Raw genomic sequence first — 21,883 nt, forward strand, 5'->3', positions numbered from 1 at the left:
TGTAATAGATTACAACTATATTAGCTTTCTTATATGAATACAAACTGAGTTTCATGTGGCTATTTCTGACAGTGTTGCTCATGAAAGGTAAAAGTATAACATGAAGTAGAATTCAGAAGAAACGATTACAAAGAGATACAAAGAGGAAGTGGCAAATTAAAGCTTTTTGAATTCTTTCTTTCTGGGTTTTTGTTTGTTTGTTTTTGGGTGTTTTTGTTTTGTTTTGTTTCGTTGAGACAAGTTCTTGCCAAGTTACTTAGGGTCTTACTAAGTTGCTGAGGCTGGCTTTGAACTTGTGAATCTCCTGTCTCAGCCTCCCAAGTTGCTGAGATTATAGGCATGCGGAACTGCACCTAGCTCTTAATTATTTCTTAGAAGAAAATTTTTCATGAATCGAGTAGCAGTGAAGTTTAGATTCTATTCCTGAGAAGAACCTGGAAATCCTCTGCCCATGATATTTTTTTTTTTTTTTTTTTTTTTTTACGTTTACATAGGGTAATGATGTTTATTATATTTTCCCCCTCCCCCCCACCCCTCCCACCCCTCTTTTCCCTCTACACAGTCCTTCTTTCCTTCATTCTTACTGCTCTCCTTAGCCTAACTCTAAACCTAACCCTAAACCTAATGCTAGCCCGTCCCACCCCCCATTATATGTCCTCATCCGCTTATCAGCGAGATCATTCGTCCTTTAGTTTTTTGAGATTGGCTTATCTCACTTAGCATGATATTCTCCAATTTCGACCATTTGCCTACAAATGCCATAATTTTATCATTCTTCATTGCGGAGTAATATTCCATTGTATAAATATGCCACAGTTTCTTTATCCATTCATCAACCGAAGGACATCTAGGTTGGTTCCACAATCTGGCTATGGTGAATTGAGCAGCAATGAACATTGATGTGGCTGTATCTCTGTAGTATGCTGCTTTTAAGTCCTTTGGGTATAGGCCAAGGAGTGAGATAGCTGGGTCAAATGGTGTTTCCATTCCAAGCTTTCTGAGGAATCTCCACACTGCTTTCCAGAGTGGTTGCACTAATTTGCAACCCCACCAGCAATGTATGAGTGTTCCTTTTTCACCACATCCTCGCCAACACCTATTGTTGCTTGTATTCTTGATAATCGCCATTCTAATTGGGGTGAGATGAAATCTTAGGGTAGTTTTGATTTGCATTTCCCTTATTACTAGGGATGTTGAACATTTTTTCATATATCTGGTGATTACTTGTACATCTTCTTCTGTGAAGTGTCTGTTCATTTCCTTAGCCCATTTGTTGATTGGATTATTTGTATTCTTCGTGTAGAGTTTTTTGAGTTCTTTATAGATTCTGGAAATTAGCGCTCTATCTGAGGTATGGTTGGCAAAGATATTCTCCCACTCTTTGCCCATGATATTTATTATGGGAAAGTTGATGTATGGAGAAATCCTACAAGCAGAAAATAGGCCTGGTACTCCTTCGTTAAAATTAAAAGGATTAGACAACATCAAATGTTGATAAGAATGAGGAGCAGTGAGAATTTTCACACACTTGTGTTAGGATATAAGATTGTACAACCACTCTGAAAAAAGTTTGGCCATTTCTCCAAAACTAGACATTCATGAATCATAAGACCTATGTATTTCACTCCTAGTTATTTACCCAAGATAAATAAATACAGATGCTCAAAAAAGAATTTGCAGAAAAAAGTTCATAGCATATTATCATAGTAATTAAAAATGGAGTCTGTTTTCCATCAATAGGAACCTGGATAAATAAACAGCATTTTATTTATCATAGGCAGTTAAAAAAGACCAAATTTCATCAAATGGTACTTAAGATCAGAGCATCCCTTTGTACAAATATTTTAGCTCAAAAGAAAGCTACAAATAAATATCAAGCTCTCATTAGTGAAGAACATTTAGAGGGAAGTGTATTAATGTCTACAACTTAATTTAAAATTTGCTAAAAAAAAACAGGTTAATAGAGGGATAGGTATGTGGATCACTGATAAAGCAAGTAAGTACAATGTTAATGGTAGACTCTAGCTGGTAGATATATAACCATGTACTCTAAAATTCTTCCAACTTTCCAGTATGCTTCAAAGTTTTTACATTTAAAAAAATCCTAAAGAAATGAGAAGTCAACCAAAATGCCTGCCCAAATATAGAAACAGGCATAAGTACACCCATAGAAATGTACACAGAAATGGGCATAAATTTAAAAATAATTTAATAATTAAATTGTTTTTAAAAAATTATAAAATAGACCTAGATGTCCTTGGGATTTTTGTCATTAGCCTATAGTGGATTTTAAAAACGTTTGTTAATAGTATATGTCAATTCTTCAGAAAAATTCAAATGAGGTAATTCCAAACCATGCAAACATCTACTGATACATTCAACTCAGGATATCACTGCTGCAGTTTTAAGTAAAATCCACAGGGTGGCAGAGAAAAGAAATCACAGAAGCTGTGCACATTTCTAAAATGAATAATAGAAGATATTTTATTGCTTCTGTTAACAGATCTGCAGACCTTAACATGGAATTCATTATACGGGACACAGAACAAAATTTGCAATCCATGTCTCAACTCTGATCTTTAACTGAGGGTTTTGTTTATATGAAAAATAATAATGAGAATGATTTGCCATGTTCATTCACTCAATTCTATTCTCTTTTAGAGGTTAGATGACCAATTGATTTGCAGCGACCCCTTCTCATTGCTCACAAGATGAATCAGGTGCATCTATCACCCCCATGGTCTCCAGTGATCCCAGCTTCCCCAACTCCTGCAGGAACCCAGAAGCCATCAAACCTCTAAACCCTTGGTCAAAGCGCTTGCTTCACACTGTTTACAGATACAGTGGCACCCTTCTTACTTTAAGCAAATGCTTTTCCTGCTGTAATGAAGATTCAAATTATCCGCAGAAGTAAATGATGTACAGAGCTAAAAAAAAAAAAAAAACCTTACAATGTAATTAGAAAAAGGCCAATAAGTGAGTAGGCAAGACATATTTTAGTTATTCATAGAAATCAACATATGTTTTATACATAAGATCAACCTCAAGATTATTCTGTTTGATTAGGCCTTGATTTGTCTCCTCTAATTTTTCATAGTGATTCCTAAATTAAGCCAGTCCCTCTCTTGTTCCCTTCTTTGATACATGTTTTGGGATGGCAATCAAGCAATTATGACTTAAGAAAATGTCCACAGTTGTCTGGTTTACTGTGTTTGGAAGGAGGAAGATGAATGAGAAAATATCAAATCTGCGAAGACAGCTCCTCTTGCCAACAGAGGGCATATTTTTGGACCATTGGAAATGACTGTCCATGTAGTAATACTGCAGGTGCATCATGCTACTGGAACTCTCCAGAGATTATTAAAGGAATCAGGGACATGGCACATATAGTATTCAGGTATGAGACGCAAAAAAAAAAAAAAAAAAAAAAAAAAAAAAAGGATTGCTCTCAGACACTAAACTCTGAAAGTATCAACCCCTGCTTTAACGTGAAGATCCCATGGCCAGTTCTGCACTGTTCTGAAAAGCAAATTCCTTGACAATTCCCTCACTCCCTCCCTTCTCATCTTTCCACCCTTAACCTGACAAATGCCACTGTATGGGAACAGGACATGGGAACTCACAATTTCAGACTCTTCGCATTTGTCTCTGCTGGACTTGTCTAGCATGTTGACTCTCCCTTTTCCTAACTAGGCAGCAACCAGATAAATTGATGTCATTTAGGAGCACACCCTTCTCTAAATGCTTATTCAGCTGCATTTCCAATAATTTGGAACTTCTACCTTCATTTACATTTCAATACCTATTTATGACCTGAAGTTTTCATTCTGCCACTTTGTGATCAAAATTCAAGCTAAGCACTTTATATTATGAAAGCAGAAAATGCTGTGCCAGCTGAAAGATACACTCTCATAATTGTAATAATAATAAAACAAAAAAAAATAATTTGTCTGAATATTAAAGAACTCAGGACCCATCATGTTATAACCAATATGCATTTTACTGAATAGCTAGAAAAATCATGTTAAAATATGTTTCCCCAAAAACTTCTTGCTCAAAAATAGGAAAAATCTCTATTTCTCTTACTTTCTCTTTATTTCCCCCATATTGAATTGTTCCCCAAAGTGAAATTTTCTTTTTTTTTTTAAAGACAAGTTTTCCATTAATTATAGTTACTTTTTAGTTGATACCATAGTTTTTCATGTTCCATATCATCTTTCCCTTCAGTTCATTGGGTTATTTCAGAAATAAGTCAACTACTTGCAGGCAGTCCTCTAGATGGTAAAACAAACTATGGGGCAAAATGTTGGTCTTAGATTATCCCTGTGGACAAATGTCAAAGCTGAGACACAGTAAGGCAGCATGACTTGTCCAGCTGATGCAAGCATTTCACATCTCCTGGTTGGTTAGGATAGCTGAGCAGACTCTAGGGCTAATTGGGCAAGTGCTTGGGGTGTAACACCCGATGGAACAGATAATAACACACTATTATGGTCACAAATTCTAGCAAGCCAAACATCTGATACATGTAAGCCATGGGTCAAAAGATGAATATGTCAAGAGGACCTGTGTATGTTCATTCATTCCCACAAACAGAAAGATAGCTGTAGCAGAGACCAATTAACTACTAAGACTGGCATGTATACACACATCCATCTTGGGAATTTTAACTATACCAAATATGCAAAAGCATCCTGATGGCTATATTGGATGAACCTATACGTCATTTCCCCCAAATGACACATCACCTGTTTATTAAAGACATCCTTCGTTTATTCATACTTTAAATTCCAAGCCACTAAAGATAGTTCTCTTTAATGTTAAACAATTCATGTTTATTGTTGACTTTCTGAAATTATATGAAAGAAAAAAAGATAAAATGTCAGTTAAATAAAACTCACATTTGGCTATTTGGGTACTCCAGTTAAGAAGAAATAAGAAGGGTATAAACAATAAATTTCTTGTATGTTATAATTAGCAAAGCTATAATCATGTTTTAAGATAATCTAAACTGTTATAAAAGAAATCTACTCCAAATCCTTAATTTTTCAGATTAAGAAACACAAGCCAGACATGATGAGGCTTCCTTGTGCAGCCCAGAAAGGTAGCTGGGTGTGTTCATGACAATAAAATTTGGCACACAGGTTGCCCATCTTAAGTCTGATACATCGTATCAGCCATTCACAGCCAGCTGGAAGCAGAATTCTCCACACTGGCATTCATTCTCCAGGCAGCATGCCATGGGGAAGAGAAATCAGGATTTAGAATCAGACAGTTCTGAATTCTCAATACTGGCTCCCTTACTTACCAGCCATATATCTTGCAGTTGTAGAACAAGAAATCTCTAGTAGTCATAGTTTATCAATAAATTGGGTATCATCAGACCTATTTTGTTGTAAGGGGTTACGGACACTGATCAGGTGCACCAATAAATTGTAGCTAATACTATTATCTTGAGACTTTTATATAAAAAGAGACTACTAAAGACTTAGCCTCAGTAGGGTATGTTCCATGTCTAATTGTTCCAGAAGAAACAAATAATAGCTACAGGGACTACTCTCATTCTCCCCATCCCTATCCCCAGATACCTTTAGCACCTTGTACTTTAGGATTAAAGTCATTTATTTTGAGGTATCTGGCCTAGTCTAGAAGTTTCATATGTGATCATAAAATATTGGAAAGTTGGCTACACAGCCCTCACAGGGCCTGAGTTGAACAATGGGGTATCAAAAGATATCCTGAACAAGAAAACCAACCCACTGTAGTGGAAAGGATGATGGGAAGGAGTTTACAGACAACAAGAACTAAGCACAGGTCATTGTCCTGTTGTACCCAGAGGATTTTATATTATGGAAATGACTGAGTGATGACACAAGAAGGCCAATGCCATTGAAAGAAGAACTTATTACTTGAATTTCCTAGAGAAGGAGGCATGCCAAGCCACACAGGGCCACATGGGGAGCACTGAGTTTGGTCAGGAGGCAGAAGGAGGAAAGATGAGTCTAGACCAGAGTCTTTACTGGGGCTTCCCAGAGAAGGCAAAGGAAGTCAGGGTAAACAGCATAGGGCTGGCCAGTGTGAATAACTTCAGGAGGCTTGGGACAATCAGAGTGGTCTCTAGGGCCAGTCATCTGTGGTCCTGGGATGACTAAGCAGGTTGGAAATATCGACATGGGTGATTTGGTTCTCCAGGTAAAGATGGCAGAGCACAGTTACAGCTTTTCCTGACTATATTCAGTTGAGGTGAAACATCGTACCCAATATAAGAAAACCATCACTGTAGAATTTTAAATAACAACCAGGGAAGGATTCTGGTGTGCCCATTTTCTTAAGGATCAGTAATGCCCCATTTAGTTGTCCTGTCTGACTACTGAAGGCAGCCCACCTGGTAAACTTGTCCAGATTGAATATGCTTTGGCTGCTGTAGCTAGAGGAGTCCCTTCAGTGGGAATTAAAGCTGCAAGTCATGTGGTATTAGCAACTGAAAAGAAACAGAAATCCATTCTGTATGATGAGCGAAGTGTACACAAAGTGGAACCAATTACCAAACATAGAGGTTTGGTCTGCAGTGGCATGGGCCCAGATTACAGAGTGCCAAGCCACACAGGGCCACATGGGGTGCACAGGGCTCGAAAACTTGCTCAGCAATATCATCTAGTTTACCAAGAACCCATCCCCACGGCTCAGCTGGTACAAGCAGCAGCTTCTGTGATGCAAGAATACACCCAGTCAGGTGGTATCCATCCATTTGGAGTTTCTTTATACTTATTTGTGGATGGAATGAGGGACGAACATATTTATTTCAGTCAGATCCATCTGGAGCTCACGTTTCCTGGAAGGCCACAGCCATGGGAAAGAACTATGTGAATGGGAAAACATTCCTTGAGAAAAGATATAATGAAGATTTGGAACTTGAAGGTGCCATTCATACAGCCATCTTAACCCTAAAGGAAAGTTTTGAAGGGCAAATGACAGAAGATAATATAGAAGTTGGAATCTGCAGTGAAGCTGGATTTAGGCGGCTTACTCAACTGAAGTTAAGGATTATTTGGCTGCCATAGCATAATAATGAAGTGACAGGACACTTCAGAATTTCAGATAATCTGTCTACCTAAACATGTTTAAAGAACATTTTGTCTGGCAAACCTTTTGCATACTTATTTCTACATGATTTAAGGGACTAATGTTTTTAAAATGACATTTATAAATCGTAAAAACTATTAAATTAAAAAAAAAAGAAATATTGACACAGCATATGAAAGTTAGATAAAGGAGGTGGTTGTGAGTAGACCTGGACTTGGTTGGTTGAGATATGAAAGTTATTCTGAGGTAAGTTGTATTATCTTTAGGAATTAGCCCCAGGAGGGATTGTCTCTCTCCAGGGATATAAACCCTGAGCCCCATGGCAGATCATAAGATAGAAAAAAAAAAAGGGTCATGATTAGCAGTCATCAGAGTTCCAATAAGTATTTCCCCTTAGTTCATGTTATTTTCTATTTATCCCTCAACTGACTAGTTCTCCTCTATGGAATACAGAAATTTCTCTCTTTTTTTTTAAATATGTGAGTAGTAAGCAGCCTTGTTTTAAATTTTCATACAGATGGAGTTTGGAGTGACTTTTACTCTGCCTAAATAAAATTCACTTAAAACCCATGATGTTCTGTTGAGTCATCAAGTCACAGAAGTCCAAGGACTAAAGGGGTCTTGGAAGTCACTCAGTTCAACTTCATTTTCCATCTGGGGAATCAGTCATTAAACATTCTTTTGAGGCTTAACGGCTTAAGTAACATTAAAATCAAACACAGAATATAGTTAAGCATGTGATTAAAAGAACTAATAACCACACCCCGCCAAAAAGTGGTTAAATTTCAGAGTACAACTAAAATTTTTTTCCTTTCATTGTCTTCTCTCCTCCAAAGTTATAAAGTGGAGATTCTTTTTTCAAGTCTTTGCAGATCAACAGAAAACTACAGGAGCCATTCTCAGGACATATTTCTGTATATGGGCTCATCCTGAAGTCATCAGTGCAGTCAACAGACCTCAAACAGTCAAGGCCACCCATCAGGCCAACATAGCTTCATGGCTAAAAGGCACAATCCCTCACCCAATAGACACCTGTATGAATTCCTTCCTGGAAAAGAATGAATGACTCCATTCTTGATTTTCTTGTCTAGTTCTGTTCCCTACCTCCCTGCTTAAAAGTAATAATAGAAAGACAGCAAGAATGGCTACATTAAATTTAGATACTTTCTTCTCCCTAGATCATTCAGCTGCCTGAAAGTGGGATGGTGGGCCTGGGGATATAGCTCAGTTGGTAGAGTGCCTGTCTCTCATGCACAAGGCCCTGCGTTCAATCCCCAGCACCACAAAAAAAAAAAAAAAAAAAAAAAAAAAAAAAAAAGGATGGTATGCAGGGAACTAGAAAAACAGAATGGTGGAACATGAAGCATGTCTTTCTGGAATGAAAAATAGAAACTCTAATTGCAGGGAGATGCCAAGGGTACCAGTGATGCCTGGACTGATTGTCATCATACCTGGACCTGTGTACCTTTCTGAAGTGCAGAGTACTATGAAGACATACATACTGCCTAGAAACAAATATGGTGAGAAGTCTATCAAAAATAAAAATCATTTCTTTAATTTAGTTATCACAGTAAAAATGCACACAGGTTAAAAATTCAACTAGTTCTAGAAAACTAGTTATGAAAAAAACAACAGTTTTCCACCTACCAAATTTCCTCTTCTCAGCGGTTTTAAGCATTTTCATCTTCAATTTTCGGCATTTTCTATGGATTTCCCACTTTGACAAATGGCAGTGTAACTCTCTTTCAGCTCCTCCCCAACAAGACACACTCTAGGCCCCACCACACAGACTTTACATTCCTTTGTACTCTCAAGAAACTTTTATTTGTAGTTAGAATTGTGGTTAAAGCCTTATTTACATTATTTTCATTATGTAAATGCTATTCATTGCTGAGTCATGGAATGCACTATGATGAACTTGTCATTCTTGTGTAACTTTTAATCTTTCAAGTAGCTGATCATTGTTTTGCTTATTCTTGACTTTTTTGCCCAATGTGCTTATTACAATTAAACCCAAGTTATGCAATCTCTCTATAGTTCACACTCCTAAGGCAATCTATTAATTTCATTTGCTGAAAGGTTCTCCTGCATTGAACTATGCTGACTGGTTTAAGAGTCTGCAGGCTGCCATCTTGAGCTCTACATTCTCTTCTTGCATGTTTCCTTCATCTCGCTGGTGGGTTGAACTCCTATTTCCTGAATCCTGCATCACTCACTTTCCCTGTTTACTCCCTTACTGTGGCAGAACTCATCTACTTATAAGCTCAGTAAGGAAGGGTGCACACAAGTGAAATAGTTCAATACCTAGAATGTTGTATTTCTTTCTCTATTGTTTTCTAATGTTCAATATGGCTGTTAGGAATTCCAATGCCTTTCTGTTTTGTTTTTGTTTTGGCAGTGCTGGGATTGAATTCAGGGCCTTGTTTATGCTAGACAAGCACTTACCACTGAGCTATGTCCCCAGCTCACCATTTTTGTTCTTAATTCTTTGAAGAAACTATTTTACTTTTCCCTTTCTGGAATTTTAGAGACTTTTCTCTTTGTTCCCAGTGTTGTGAAATTTCTTGGTGTGGGCTTTTCCCATTCATTGTGCCAGCACTTGTTGCTAAGATTTTGATTAATCCATGGTCATACAGATTTATTCCTATATTTTCTTCTTAGGATTTTTATATTTTTAGGACTTTGACCGATTTTGACCTGTTTTTTTATGTGACACACAATTGGGATTCACCTTCATTTTTTTACCTGTGAATACACAGTTGTCCCAGCACCATTTATTGAAAAAATTATTCCTTACTTTTATTGACATTTTTGACACCTGTATTGAAAACCAATTGACTAGATGCTAAGGTTTATTTCTAGATTCTCGATTCTATTCCACTGATGTATATGTCTATTCTTAGGCCAATACCACACTGTCTTACTTAATACAGTTTTGTAGTAGTTTTGAAATTGGAAAGTATGTCTTTCAACTTTGTTCTTCATTTCAAGATTATTTTAGCTATTCTGAGTTCCTTGAACTTCCATATGGATGTGGAATAGGCTTGTTGATTTGTTTAAAGATGCCATTTGGGGTTTTGATAGGTACGGCACAGAATCTATAGATAAATTTGGAGATTATTTTCATTTTTAAAATAGTAAGTCTTCTGATCTTAAAAAGTTAGGATGTCTTTTCATGTATTTAGGTCTTCTTTCTTTCAGCAATGTTGTTTAGTGTTCAGAATAAAAAAAGTTTTACACTTCTCTTGGTAAAGCCATTTCTAAGTATTTTACTCTTTTGAATGCTATTCCAACATATCACATTAGGTTTTAAACCTATATTGACTTCTCTGAAATCAAGCTATATCTTAAAGTGTTCAAGTATTGTATCATAGTTCAGTTGATTTTTTTTTAATATTAGTGGACATGTTACAATCAACCTTAGATTCAATACAATATGGTATCAGATGTGAAATGTCTATAAAATATCTAAGTGGAGATGAGCACTAGGCTTTTGGAAATGTCGATAGGGAACCCAGAAGAAAAGGCAGAACTACAGATAGAAATGTGGGGATCATCTTAAGTTTGATATTTAAAGTCACAACAATGAGATTCCTTTAGGGAAAAGAGCACAGAGAAGACAAGAGGACCCAGGTTGCAGCCCCAAGAAATTTATGTCAATAAATAGAATTTGAGTAGAAGAGGAGGAACCAGCAAAGAAAATGTTTTTGAGATTATTGTCCCTATTGACAGAAGGCCCTATGGGGACAGGACTTTGTCCCATTAGTTCTCTAATAAACCCCTGAGTTGAACACTTTACTACATTTAGATATTAACACCTACATGCCACAGATAAACTGGAAAAAGTCATTTGGAATATCTATGTCTACTTCAGAAATAATATATTGATTTCTCACCATCTCTTTTTATCTCAGAAAATCCTACATGAATACAAATAAATAAACCTTTCAGGTCTTCAGAGAAGCATTTTAATCTGATTTTGATTGTGGACAGAAACTAAGCAAGTGCTTATTGCTCAATTACCTAGAGTAATAGTCTAAAGGCAGAAGAGAAAAACCAGTCAGAAGTACTGTAGCACTCACAATTAAAACCAGAAATGTGTACAAAAATCTCCTAAGGTGTTCATATTCCATTTGTTATCACATTTCTATAACATAGGCAGGGCAACTTAAGCAATAAGGACACCAACTGGTAGTCATGCTAATTCATCTGCTTTTCATTTACCATTTATCACTTCACTGATGTTGAATCTTATCCATTTCTATTCCTCACATCCAGGACCATTACAGCATATCCTCTAGGCAGTGGTTCACAACCAGAGGACAGTCTAACCCCAGAGAACAATTGACAACATTTGAAGATATTTAATTGTCACAACTAAAATGGGGTGATACAGGCATCAAGTGGGTAGAAAGCAGGGATGTTGCTAAACATCCAACCATCCCCAGAACAGACTCCCACAAAAAAGCATCATCCAATCCAAATATACGTGGCACAGAGATTGTGAAACTCCACCTATGGGGTAAGTTTTAATGTATATTTATATGTACATGAACATTCTGGGGGCAAGTCTATAGCTCTTACTAAGTTCTGAAAGGAGATATACCTCAAAAACTTAAATATTGGCTTTTATGGAAACATCATCTTGGCCATAGTATAAAAAAGAAAAAGACCTATTAATTCCACTTTACAAACAGAAGTCACTTATCTAATTAAGACTTATCTATGCCAGCCAGATTTCATTTCATGTCATTCATGGATTTCCCATCTCTAGGTCCTCCAAGTAACCCATTCCTTAATTAGCAGGAACAAAACGATTATGATTTCTGATGACTAAGTTATAGCTTCATGATACGATACAGTTCATTTATCAAAATCCACTTACTCAGTGCCTACCATGTTTAACCACACTGCTAGTCAATAGGCCTATGGTGATGAACTTACAACTTAGTACCAGAAAGATATTAACAATATTAAAATGTGTAATTTAAAAGTCAATAAGGAAGAGTGTGAAGAGTGAAGGTCAGAGGCTGAAAGGATGAGCAGGGAGGACTGCACATTCAAGGTCACTGCACACCATGTTCCATTCAGTATTTGATTCCACTCAAAATCCCATAGGCAACTAATTCCTTGCTGGCTAGTTTAAAGAAGTCTGTGATATCTATATCCCAGTTCAGGTCATTTGGAATATGTTCCTATTCAACTAACATTTCTTAGTCACTGACAGACAAATTTGGGAGACTCAAGGCTATGGACCAGGTGAGAACATCAAATGCACAAGCTTCCTTTGAGGGGAAGGTTCATCAATGGACCTCATTAGAAACCAAAGTCGTAGAGGGTTAAAATAACGAATAAAGCACATTTCTAAAATGACATTTCTGATCATCAACAGACATGTAATTACAGTCGCTATCAATAAGATATTTGAAGTTTACTGTCACTGCCTGTAAATCGGAGGAGGGTGAACTTTACTATCTACCCTCCCCGCTCCCACAAATGAGCTACTCAGTAAACTGTTGGTAATCTGTCTAAATCGGCCAAGGAGGCATGGCCAGCAATTTTTAATGCGGCTTCAGTCTTAAATCTCGAACTCGTTGGTAAAAATACTGGGGGTTTCCGTAGGAGTGAGGTAAAAGGTGACTGGTGAGAGAACAAAGGCGGCGCGTCCCCGTAAAAGGCCGTCCGGCCCAGGCCTTACGGCAGACGGGGGCCGCGAGTAGAGGGTTCCCGGGTGGGTGCCCCGTGCCGCGCGTCCCCGGCGCTCCTCTACGGGGTCCGCCCGGGGCAGGCGCCTCAGCTGGTGTACGGAAGGGCGCAGCCAACTCGGGCACGCCGGCCGGGAAGGCGCTTGAGAAGGGACGCGGGGGCCGAGGCCAGCCGCCGGTCGAGGTAGTGAGCGGGCGGGAGACTTGTGAAACACGCCGTGGCCTCGTCCCTGGACAGGACCGAGATCACGAGGATGCCAGGGCCGGTAGTAGAAACCGCCCAGAGAGCACGCGGGGAGGGAGGAGCGCCTGGGGACAGAGGGCGACATCCCCTGCAGTTCCCGTCCGCGAGGCCCCGCCCCTCGCGCTTATGTAATAGCGGCGCTCTGCCATTGGCCCTCGCGACCGGAAGGGTGCAGGCGTGCGAGAGGGGTGGAGCGGGAGGCCGCCGCAGGAAGGCGAGGGGGCGGGGCCGCGAGGCGCTGGCGGCGCTGGGGTGACTGGGAGCGCGGTGCGGCGTGCGCGAGCACGAGGCCGAGTAGCCTGCCTAAGGCTCAGGCGGCTTCGGGCGCGCGCGGCGGCGGCGGGTGTGCGAGGCGCGGGCTGTTGTGTTCCCGGCTCTCCTCTTTCCCCTCCTTGGCGGGTGGAGGAGGCCGAAGCGGTGCTGGGCGCGCTCCCCCTTCCTTCCCTCCGCGACTTTCCCCGGCCCTCTCGCGCTGCGCGGTCTCTCCGACGCAAGACTGTCCCGGCCCGGGTGAGCGGCGGCAGGGGCGGCGCTGACGCCGCAGGACGCTCGGAAATCGGGGTGGGGGACGGCCGACGAGGGGCGGCGGGGACCGCGGGGCGCGAGGGGCGCGGGAGCGCCGGCCTCCCGGGAGGCGGCGGGGCCCTTCCCAGCGCGGGCCGCGGGAAGGAGGGGAAGCTCGGGTGCCTGCCAGGCCCTGCAGGTGGCCGGGTCGCAGGCCGGCCGCGGGAGCAGCGGTAACCCTACCCGCTGGCGACAGCAGCTGGTCAGTATCTCGAGGCCGGGCTCCCGGCGATCCAAGGGGCCGGGTTTCGTACCACCAAGGCCTCCAGCTGACAAATCTCGGGCCCGGGTCTGTGAGGACTGGCGGGTAGGTGAGGGCTATGTGGTCTTTGGTGGCAGGAAGGAGGAGGGGGCTCACTGAGGCGGGAGAAGACCTAGGAAAGGTGCTCCAGGCTGCAACTGGGGTATTGGAGTGTTGAGTGTAGGAGCCCTTTACTCTGGTGATTTCTCCCGCCCTTCTCCCCAGATGGATATAGTTTTAAACTAGGGTCAGGATGTTGAGCACTACTGCTTGGGCCTCTTCCTTTTAGAAGGTTACGGATAATCAGCCTACTTCCTGAATCCAAAATCCTTTTCTGCTCTTAATAACTTGGTTTGCTTTTAAAAGGATCTTTGGAACAGGGCTTACTTGTTGCCTCCTGCGAGAGCTCATTTTGAAAGAACTCGTCCGTTCTATTAACAACTTCCTTTTTTGCAGCCCTCTCGGAAAACCGCACTAAATAAGACTTATTAAATATAACTCAGATTTTAGGTTATTTGTGAACTATTTCTTACCTTTCGATTTGTCACATTTAATCAGGGGGCAGTTATGCATACGATTTTGCAGAAAATTCGATTGGTTTGAGAACCAATCCTAAGTTGAGCTGTCCAAAAGCAGGTGGTTTGTTCGTTTGCATTTTTGCTTTCAGAAGGGAAATCAGTGCAGTGTGCTGTCAGAAGTTAGGGGCCCTACCCCATGCTGTTAGCCTGTTTGGCAAAATTTCTTCTGCCTGGTTTACTGTCTCAAAAATAAGAACAAATGACAGCTGCTTTTTATTTGTTAAAGTTCTTATTTTTGTTGCTGTTAATATGTGACAATGAAAAATGGGTTAATCTGTCATGTAATGTTTTATTTTGTTCATCTTATGACATTGCTTGTACAGATCACTGCATGAAAATGTTATCAAAATAGTTAATAGCTTCTAGATAGCAAGGAAACTTATGGAATTAGTGGTCTGCCATTGCTTAAGATTTTTCTCCAGTATAACAATTAGGATTTTAATTGTTAAAAATTGTTTAAAACAATTTTATCCAGAAAAGCAGTGTATTAACACACATAAAATACATTGGAAGAATTAAGATGAAGATGCAAGAGATAACTAGATTATTCTAACTTAAGGTTCTGATACTAAGACATTGAGACAGTAAGAATGTTACAAAACATTTGTGTACATAAAAATTGAACTGCATTCATCCAAATATACTTTAAGTACACTTTTGAAAAAATAATGCCATTTGACTTTAATAAGGCCTTGGTTTAATGAAAAATTGAAGCATAGTTTTAAGGGCTTACAGCTAGTAGTAGTCACCATTGTTTGGTGGGAGTGGGGTTCTGATATTAAGCTAGCATACTAAACATTTTTATAATTGGTAAGAACCTCAAATGGCTTTGAAGAAGGAAAAAAGGAAAGTATTGATCCTGTTCTATATTGTTTGACTTTCAGTTTATAATGCTAGTGGGAACTTGTCTAATCAGTTTATTTACTTACTATGTCCACCCCCTTTTTTGGAGGTGGAAGGGGAGTTTTGTGTCTATGAAATGCTTAGACCTTATAATCATCATCTAATTAGGGTTCCCATCAGAAAAAGCAGCTCTTTCCTGGTGAAATTGATGTCAGTCCTTGTGTATTCATGTTCTGCAGTGATTTAAAAGTTTAAAAATTGTAATGGTAATCAAAGCTATATTCAGGAGTTCTACTTAGGATCCAATTTTAATATATTTTTTAAAACACTTGAGACTCATAGATGCTTTATGAAATTTTAACTTGTCTAATAGAAGTCTTTGGTTTTAATGAGAAAATAAAATAACTTTTTTCAGTGGCAATGATTTTTAATTCATATATGTTCCCTTTTGATCATCAGTAATAAAATGTGATACCTTTCAGCTTTGTAAGAGTGTCCCTACTCTTACACCAGGTTCATTCTCTTAACTGGAAACTAATTAAATCTCATTGTGACCAACTTTTTAGGAAAATTTAGAATGGCACAGTAATTTCTTGAAACCTAAGTATTTAAGAGAACAATTCGCCTTTGGTAACATGATCTCCTTTAGAAGGATTAGTTAAAAACTCTTATTTCTCTTAAACATTTAAGAATTGCAAGTCACAACAGTAAATACCTGAAAGGGAAAGTAGCTTTGCAAAGTAACCAAGTAAATGATAGGGGAAAACTAAACATTTTTTGGAAGCTTTTAATAAAGTGAACAATCTTAGGTAAATAGCTCAATGAATTTTTACAAATAAACATACCTGTGTAACCATTACCTGGTTCAAAATATAGTACATTTTCAGCATCCTTTAAGCTCCTCTCTGTCCTCTCTTCCTAAATCATTGCTCCATAAACCCCAATGTGACCTCTTTCACTATAGAGCCTTGCCATGGACCTGGCAGTGCTAGGATTGGAACCCAGCACCTAGTACAGGCTAGGCTGATGCTCAAGCACAGCCTCATACCCCCAGGCTCCTTTGCCTGAATTTTGTATAACATATATTCTTTGTAACTGGTTTCTTTAACATTGATATACAAACATGGTCTGACTTGAAACAATAATTATTTTAGACTACTGCTTAGTATTTCATTGTGTGTATTGTGTTTGTGTATATTGATGGGCATTTGGATTGTTCCTAGTTTTGGAACAGGTTTTCTGAACATTCTTGTCTGATCTTGTGTGTATACATTTTTATTTCTGTTGAATATATACCAAGCAAGGAATTACTAGATCGTAGACAACTGCCAACCAATTTTTTTCAGTAGTTTTTTTTAGTTTATAATCCAGTAGTATTGTCTGTGAGAGTTTGAAAACCCATACATTTTGATTGCCAAAGTTTTTATAAAATTTAAGGGTTTAACTCTGAGATAGTTATTTCGATTACTCAGTATTAGAATAATTAAGTCACTCTAATGCCTCAACTTCTGTTTTTAGATATGGCTCGTGGACAGCAAAAGATTCAGTCTCAGCAAAAAAATGCCAAAAAACAGGCTGGACAAAAGAAGAAACAAGGACATGACCAAAAGGCTGCTGCCAAAGCTGCCTTAATATATACCTGCACTGTCTGTAGGGTAAGAGGACTTGAAAGACATTGCTTGGTGGACAGTTCTTTCATTGTAAATTGATTTGTATAGGTTAAAATTTTGTAACCCTATCAAAATAGATGGTGCATTTGAAATAGTAGATTTGACAGCTTGTTATTTTGTTATCTTAGGAATTTGTCTTAATTCACCAAAACTTTGTGCATGGCTTCTTTGGCCAGACACAGATCTCCATGAGGTGGGAAACAAAGAAGAAAACAAAATCCTTTTCCTTTTGTAGAATAAAGATGTCTTCATGAGGGCATGTATTATACCTTGAACTCTGTAAGAAACTTAGGTCTATATTTCTTGATTTTTATTTGACTAAACTTTGTATTATGCTAGGAAAAATACTTATGTATATGGCTTTTACATTTTTTTTTCCTTTCACTAAAATCCATAGTTAGGGTGTATATGAAAACCATATAGAATATATTCATGTTGAAGGCTCTTACCGGAATTAATTTATTTTTATAAATTTAAAGAATTGAACAACAGCATCTGTGGAGTACTTAGCCTGTGTCAGACATCAATCCAGGTATTTTACAGATAGTCACCCATTTAACCCACACAACAGCCCTATGAGTTTCAGTTCTCATTGTACAGAAGAGTAAACTGAGTCATGGGAACTAAGTAACTTATGCAGGCCATTCAGCTAATGAAATAGAAAAGATAGGAATCAACCCAGCTTGAGTCCACCTTTTGGAACACTGTTCCACACTGCCTCTCAAAGAAGTTTTTCTGAAGTCCCAAATCAGGCTCTTGCCTGTTTGTATAAGCTCATTACCCTAATTAATGAAAGGAAGTACCAGAGGGATAAAACAATGGGGTTGGTCCTTACATAATCACACACATATCTCTCCAGCCCCTATTCCTGAGTGGAATCGATGGTAATGGATGGCAAAGGATCTTGATAAGATGTGATTGCTGAACTGATTTTTGTTATCTGTTTAAGTTATAATGGATGAAATAGAAGCTTATAACTACACAAGAAATCTCATTAATAGCTGAGGGTGGCAGTGCTTACCTATAGTCCTAGCAACTTGGAAATTGAGGCAGGAGGATCACAGGTTCAAAGCCAGCCTCAGCAACTGAGCAAAACACTGTCTCAAAAAATAAAAAGAAAGGGCTGGGGATGTGGCTCAGTGGTTAAGTGCCTCTAGTACCCAAAAAAAAAAAAAGCTCATTAATTTAGCGGGAACGTATTACACTAAACTCCTTATTCATATTGAGCTTTGACACATTCAAAATGATGAAACTGAGCAGCTTCTGATTCCGTTTGGTGAAAATGAATTTCACTAGGTTAGTAATGAAGAAATACCTTGATCTAAAAGTACAAGAGTTAGTCCACATATTTAAAGACTCAAAGCCTTTTATTTCATGTTTTATATAATTGAGCATGTTAAAGAGTCAATAAATGAAGGTCCTTGCCAAGGAATTCATTGCTATGCAGTGTGTTATTTGAGAGCCGAAATGCCTAGCATTGGGTTAAAAACAAGTCTTAGGTAGAGTGAACTCTGGTATTTTTCCTTAGCATGTAGAACAGGAATGACTGTGAAGGTTCTGTGAGAATTAAGGTAATATATTTGGCCCAATAAGAGTTCAGTAAGTATCACTGTTGTTTGCTGTGAATGAGATAAACAAAATACTTTCCTATGTGACTTTCTTCTTCTGTGTTAAATGTAAGAATGTTAGGAATTTCTTTTGCAAAGTTCCTCTTGATACGCTAGTAGCTAAGTTGTTGGAGCTTAAAGACATTTTGTAATAATTGTCTATTATGAACAAGTTTAGGGTTTTAAAAGGTAACACATTTTTTTTATTTCACACATGAAGTCCGTTTCTTCTTTTTTGCAAAATTTTTAAATTAGACACAAATGCCAGACCCTAAGACCTTCAAGCAGCACTTTGAGAGCAAGCATCCTAAGACTCCACTTCCTCCAGAATTGGCTGATGTTCAGGCATAAAGTTGTTTACAGGTAATTGACCTTTTTTTTAAATTGTTTTTAATGTCATACTTAGATAGAAGAGCAAAACTATCTTCTTTAACTGTGAAGTCAATTTCTGCCTTCTGAGTCTTTATCACTGCTACTTTTTAATGTTTAACTTTATTACTAGAACTTAACAATTGTTACTTACAGTTTACTAGAACGCATTACAATTGTTAAAAGTTTTTTCTCAGACCGTTTGCCTTCCATGCCTTTGAAACATCCAAATTTTTACTACTGTACCAAAATTGGGAGAGAATGGACACTAGCCATCTCTAGCTTAAGAATGAAAGAGACTGACTAGCTATAAGAAAATAGTAATAGTTATTTCAAAGGTTTTTAAGGGTCTTCTTCCCAGAAATAATGCAGACCAATTTTCTGAGCACATCTTTACAGTTATTTTATTTAATGTGCTTATTAGCAAAGCTACTAAGTAGGTAGTACAGAATGTAGTCATGCACTGTAAACTTTTCTGAAAATAATCAGTTTACACTTTTTATATGTTTGGGTTTTTTAACCCTATATGGTGGTGTGTGTATGTAGTCTTTCATCTTAGACATTTCAAATGCATGTGCAATGGATTTGTTCACTGAAATTTTCCTTATGTTTTATAGGTGAATTCATGACACCTTTGACTCTTCTACTGTCTCAGACCTTAGGTAACAAACCTGCAGCTGCTTTTCTAACAAACTGTTGATCAGCAAAAATAAAGGGGCTACAGAAACACTCATTTTTATGCTGTTCCCTTTTGGGCTTCATTGCAAAGACAATTCTGTGTAAATGTACAGTTGACTCTGATTTGGAAATCTGAAAATCAGTCCATCCTTGTTATAAAAATTTTTTTACAATTGTAATTATATTGATGTTCATATTGTGTAAAATAACTCATTTAATAAAGTAGTACTTTGATTTTACAACATCACAGGATAAATGGTTCTACAAATTCTGTTCTAATTTTCCTTATTTGCCTTATAAAAATTAATGAATTCAGCAACTAGAATTGCAAGTTCAACTTTTATCTCCCTTTCTCAGCTCAGTGCAGGTTCCTTAAACTAGAGCAGACTCATTCATTTAAATTATGCACATGATCTTATTGGCAGCTGATGATCTAGGTGAAGAATGACTTACCTGCTGCCTTAGAATATTGCAATTATATATCATGCCCCCAATGATCATTTCATGTGTTTGGAATTGAAATGTTTAAATTTCCTGTATGAATTGGGTTTAACTACAGGGGTGCCCTGTAGATAATTCATCCATTTGTAAAAACAGTTGGATTGTCAGTGAGCCCTTCTAAAAGATAAAGTTCTGAAGTATGTCAAAACAAAATAATCATTAGTCCTGTTGTTTAATAGAAAATATGATGGAACAAATGTGAACTGGTAAAAAGGTCTTTTATAAATTATAGTGGATTTTTTGCAAATTGTTCAAGTTCTTTAATTTGATATTGAAGCATTAATTTTTGAAGGAGTTTTAGGAAGTTATTTGGCCAACTTTGTGAATGAATATTTGCATTAACAAGAATATTGGAATTACTTGTGGTTGGCTAATTCCCAGAATCCTCTCTCCTGAATTGTTGATTTTAGGAATTGGCTTTCTGGTGTTTCCTAAAATCAGACCATGTGTACAGTATGACTTCCATTTGAACTAGAAAAGTATTAAAATCAGCCAATATGTTCATTCTTTTGGAACTAAGGTTGGGGAAGTGGTTTTGTTCCATTGGATAAGGTAAATGCTACCCAACTAAGGAAAAGCGAACTTTAGTGTTCTTTTAATTTGCTTTTGTCAACTATTAACTTGTACAAATGAAACTGCTGTAACTCAGTTTAAATTTTTAAATTAACATGATAGGAAGAACACTCAAGTATTTACTGCTAATTGCTTAGAGCCGCATATCTGATCCTGTGGATTACAAAATGCATTCCCTCCTCCTGCTGTAACTCATTGCTGCATTTGTTTTGTAGCTCCACATACTCTGCCCACCTTGTTTGTCTTCACTGTAAGTTTAAAATAAGATGTTTGCAAGGAAAAGCTTCAGTGCTGATAGTTTCTTAGCAACTCCTATTCTTAGACCCTTATTTTTAAAATACAGTCCTTTTGTTTCATGTATTTAATTTAATTTCCTAAGTTTCATACTTAATATCTGTTGTTTCCTAATATGTCAATTGCCAGAACATTAGTTCTACCTAATTTCTTGTGGTGGTTGTTGTAGAAGTTCTGGTTAAATTACAGTATATAAGTTTTTGAAAGTGCTTTGAGCATATGTATGTTTATTTTTAATAACAAATCATTTAAAACCCATTCACAGATTTTGGTTTAATTTTTTTTTTTCATTTGTTTTACTGACTGTAATTCAGAATAAAATTTTTTGTTCTTGTATTTAACCCTTTTTTACAAGCAGCTGAAGACACCATATTTAACTGTATCTCAGTGATAGGGAAATAGACAAATTGATCTTATATAAGATATTAATTCTCAATATGGGGATTATTAGTACAATCCCCTTTTTGTGTTTGAGATAAATCTGCTATAAGGAAAAAATTCCAAGTCTTAAATATCTCTATTACTTAATTTGAAGATTCTTTAACAGATAATAGCAAAGTTTATTTAAAGACTGTTATGGTGTCTTCAAAAATTTGATAAAATACACTGAGAGAGAATGCCATTCTGTATTTACATTAGTTGCCAAAAGAAACGGGATTAAGGTTAAACTTGTCTCCATTCTCTTCAAATGGATATCCCCATGTTTAATTGACACAATGGGGCCTCAGTTGTGTGCTGTAATGTCTTATTAAAGAAGATATTAAAGAAAACTAAACTAGTCTAATTTCTTTTACATTTTAAGAGGTTTTGATATTGCCTCTTTTTCTTCCTTTCTAAACTTAAAAAGAATTGTCTCTTGAGTGTAGCTTGAGTTCTAAGCGTGACAAGAGATTTCTTTCATTTTTCATTGTTTTTCCTACATTCTTTTGTCTG

At 37.8% G+C, this 21,883-nt stretch overlaps 1 protein-coding gene and 1 pseudogene across 2 annotated transcripts; both read left to right on the top strand.

Annotated features, from left to right (window-relative positions):
* The first annotated feature begins 6,198 nt into the window (after positions 1–6,198).
* On the top strand, positions 6,199–7,066 carry LOC124967424 (proteasome subunit alpha type-2-like; annotated as a pseudogene).
* A 6,209-nt stretch (positions 7,067–13,275) lies between these two features.
* Positions 13,276–19,829, top strand: Znf706 (zinc finger protein 706). 2 transcript variants are annotated; one of them, XM_047519320.1, is made up of 4 exons: positions 13,276–13,542; positions 16,777–16,913; positions 18,791–18,898; positions 19,522–19,829. In XM_047519320.1, the coding sequence occupies exons 2-3, from the start codon at positions 16,779–16,781 to the stop codon at positions 18,884–18,886; spliced, it is 231 nt and encodes a 76-aa protein (XP_047375276.1). In that variant the 5' UTR covers positions 13,276–13,542; positions 16,777–16,778; the 3' UTR covers positions 18,887–18,898; positions 19,522–19,829. The 2 variants fall into 2 exon arrangements, with proteins under 2 accessions (XP_047375276.1, XP_047375266.1); XM_047519310.1 differs by lacking the exon at positions 13,276–13,542 and adding an exon at positions 13,648–13,903.
* The last annotated feature ends 2,054 nt before the right edge of the window (positions 19,830–21,883 follow it).

This window comes from Sciurus carolinensis, chromosome 1 (assembly GCF_902686445.1).
Source record: "Sciurus carolinensis chromosome 1, mSciCar1.2, whole genome shotgun sequence".
NCBI classification, from domain to species: Eukaryota; Metazoa; Chordata; class Mammalia; order Rodentia; family Sciuridae; genus Sciurus; species Sciurus carolinensis.

Excerpts from the sequence above, each read along its gene's own strand:
- Znf706 (XM_047519320.1), top strand. The coding sequence starts at position 16,779 with ATGGCTCGTGGACAGCAAAAGATTCAGTCTCAGCAAAAAAATGCCAAA. Across the intron at positions 16,914-18,790 it reads ATACCTGCACTGTCTGTAGG|ACACAAATGCCAGACCCTAA; the intron begins GTAAGAGGACTT and ends TTTTTAAATTAG.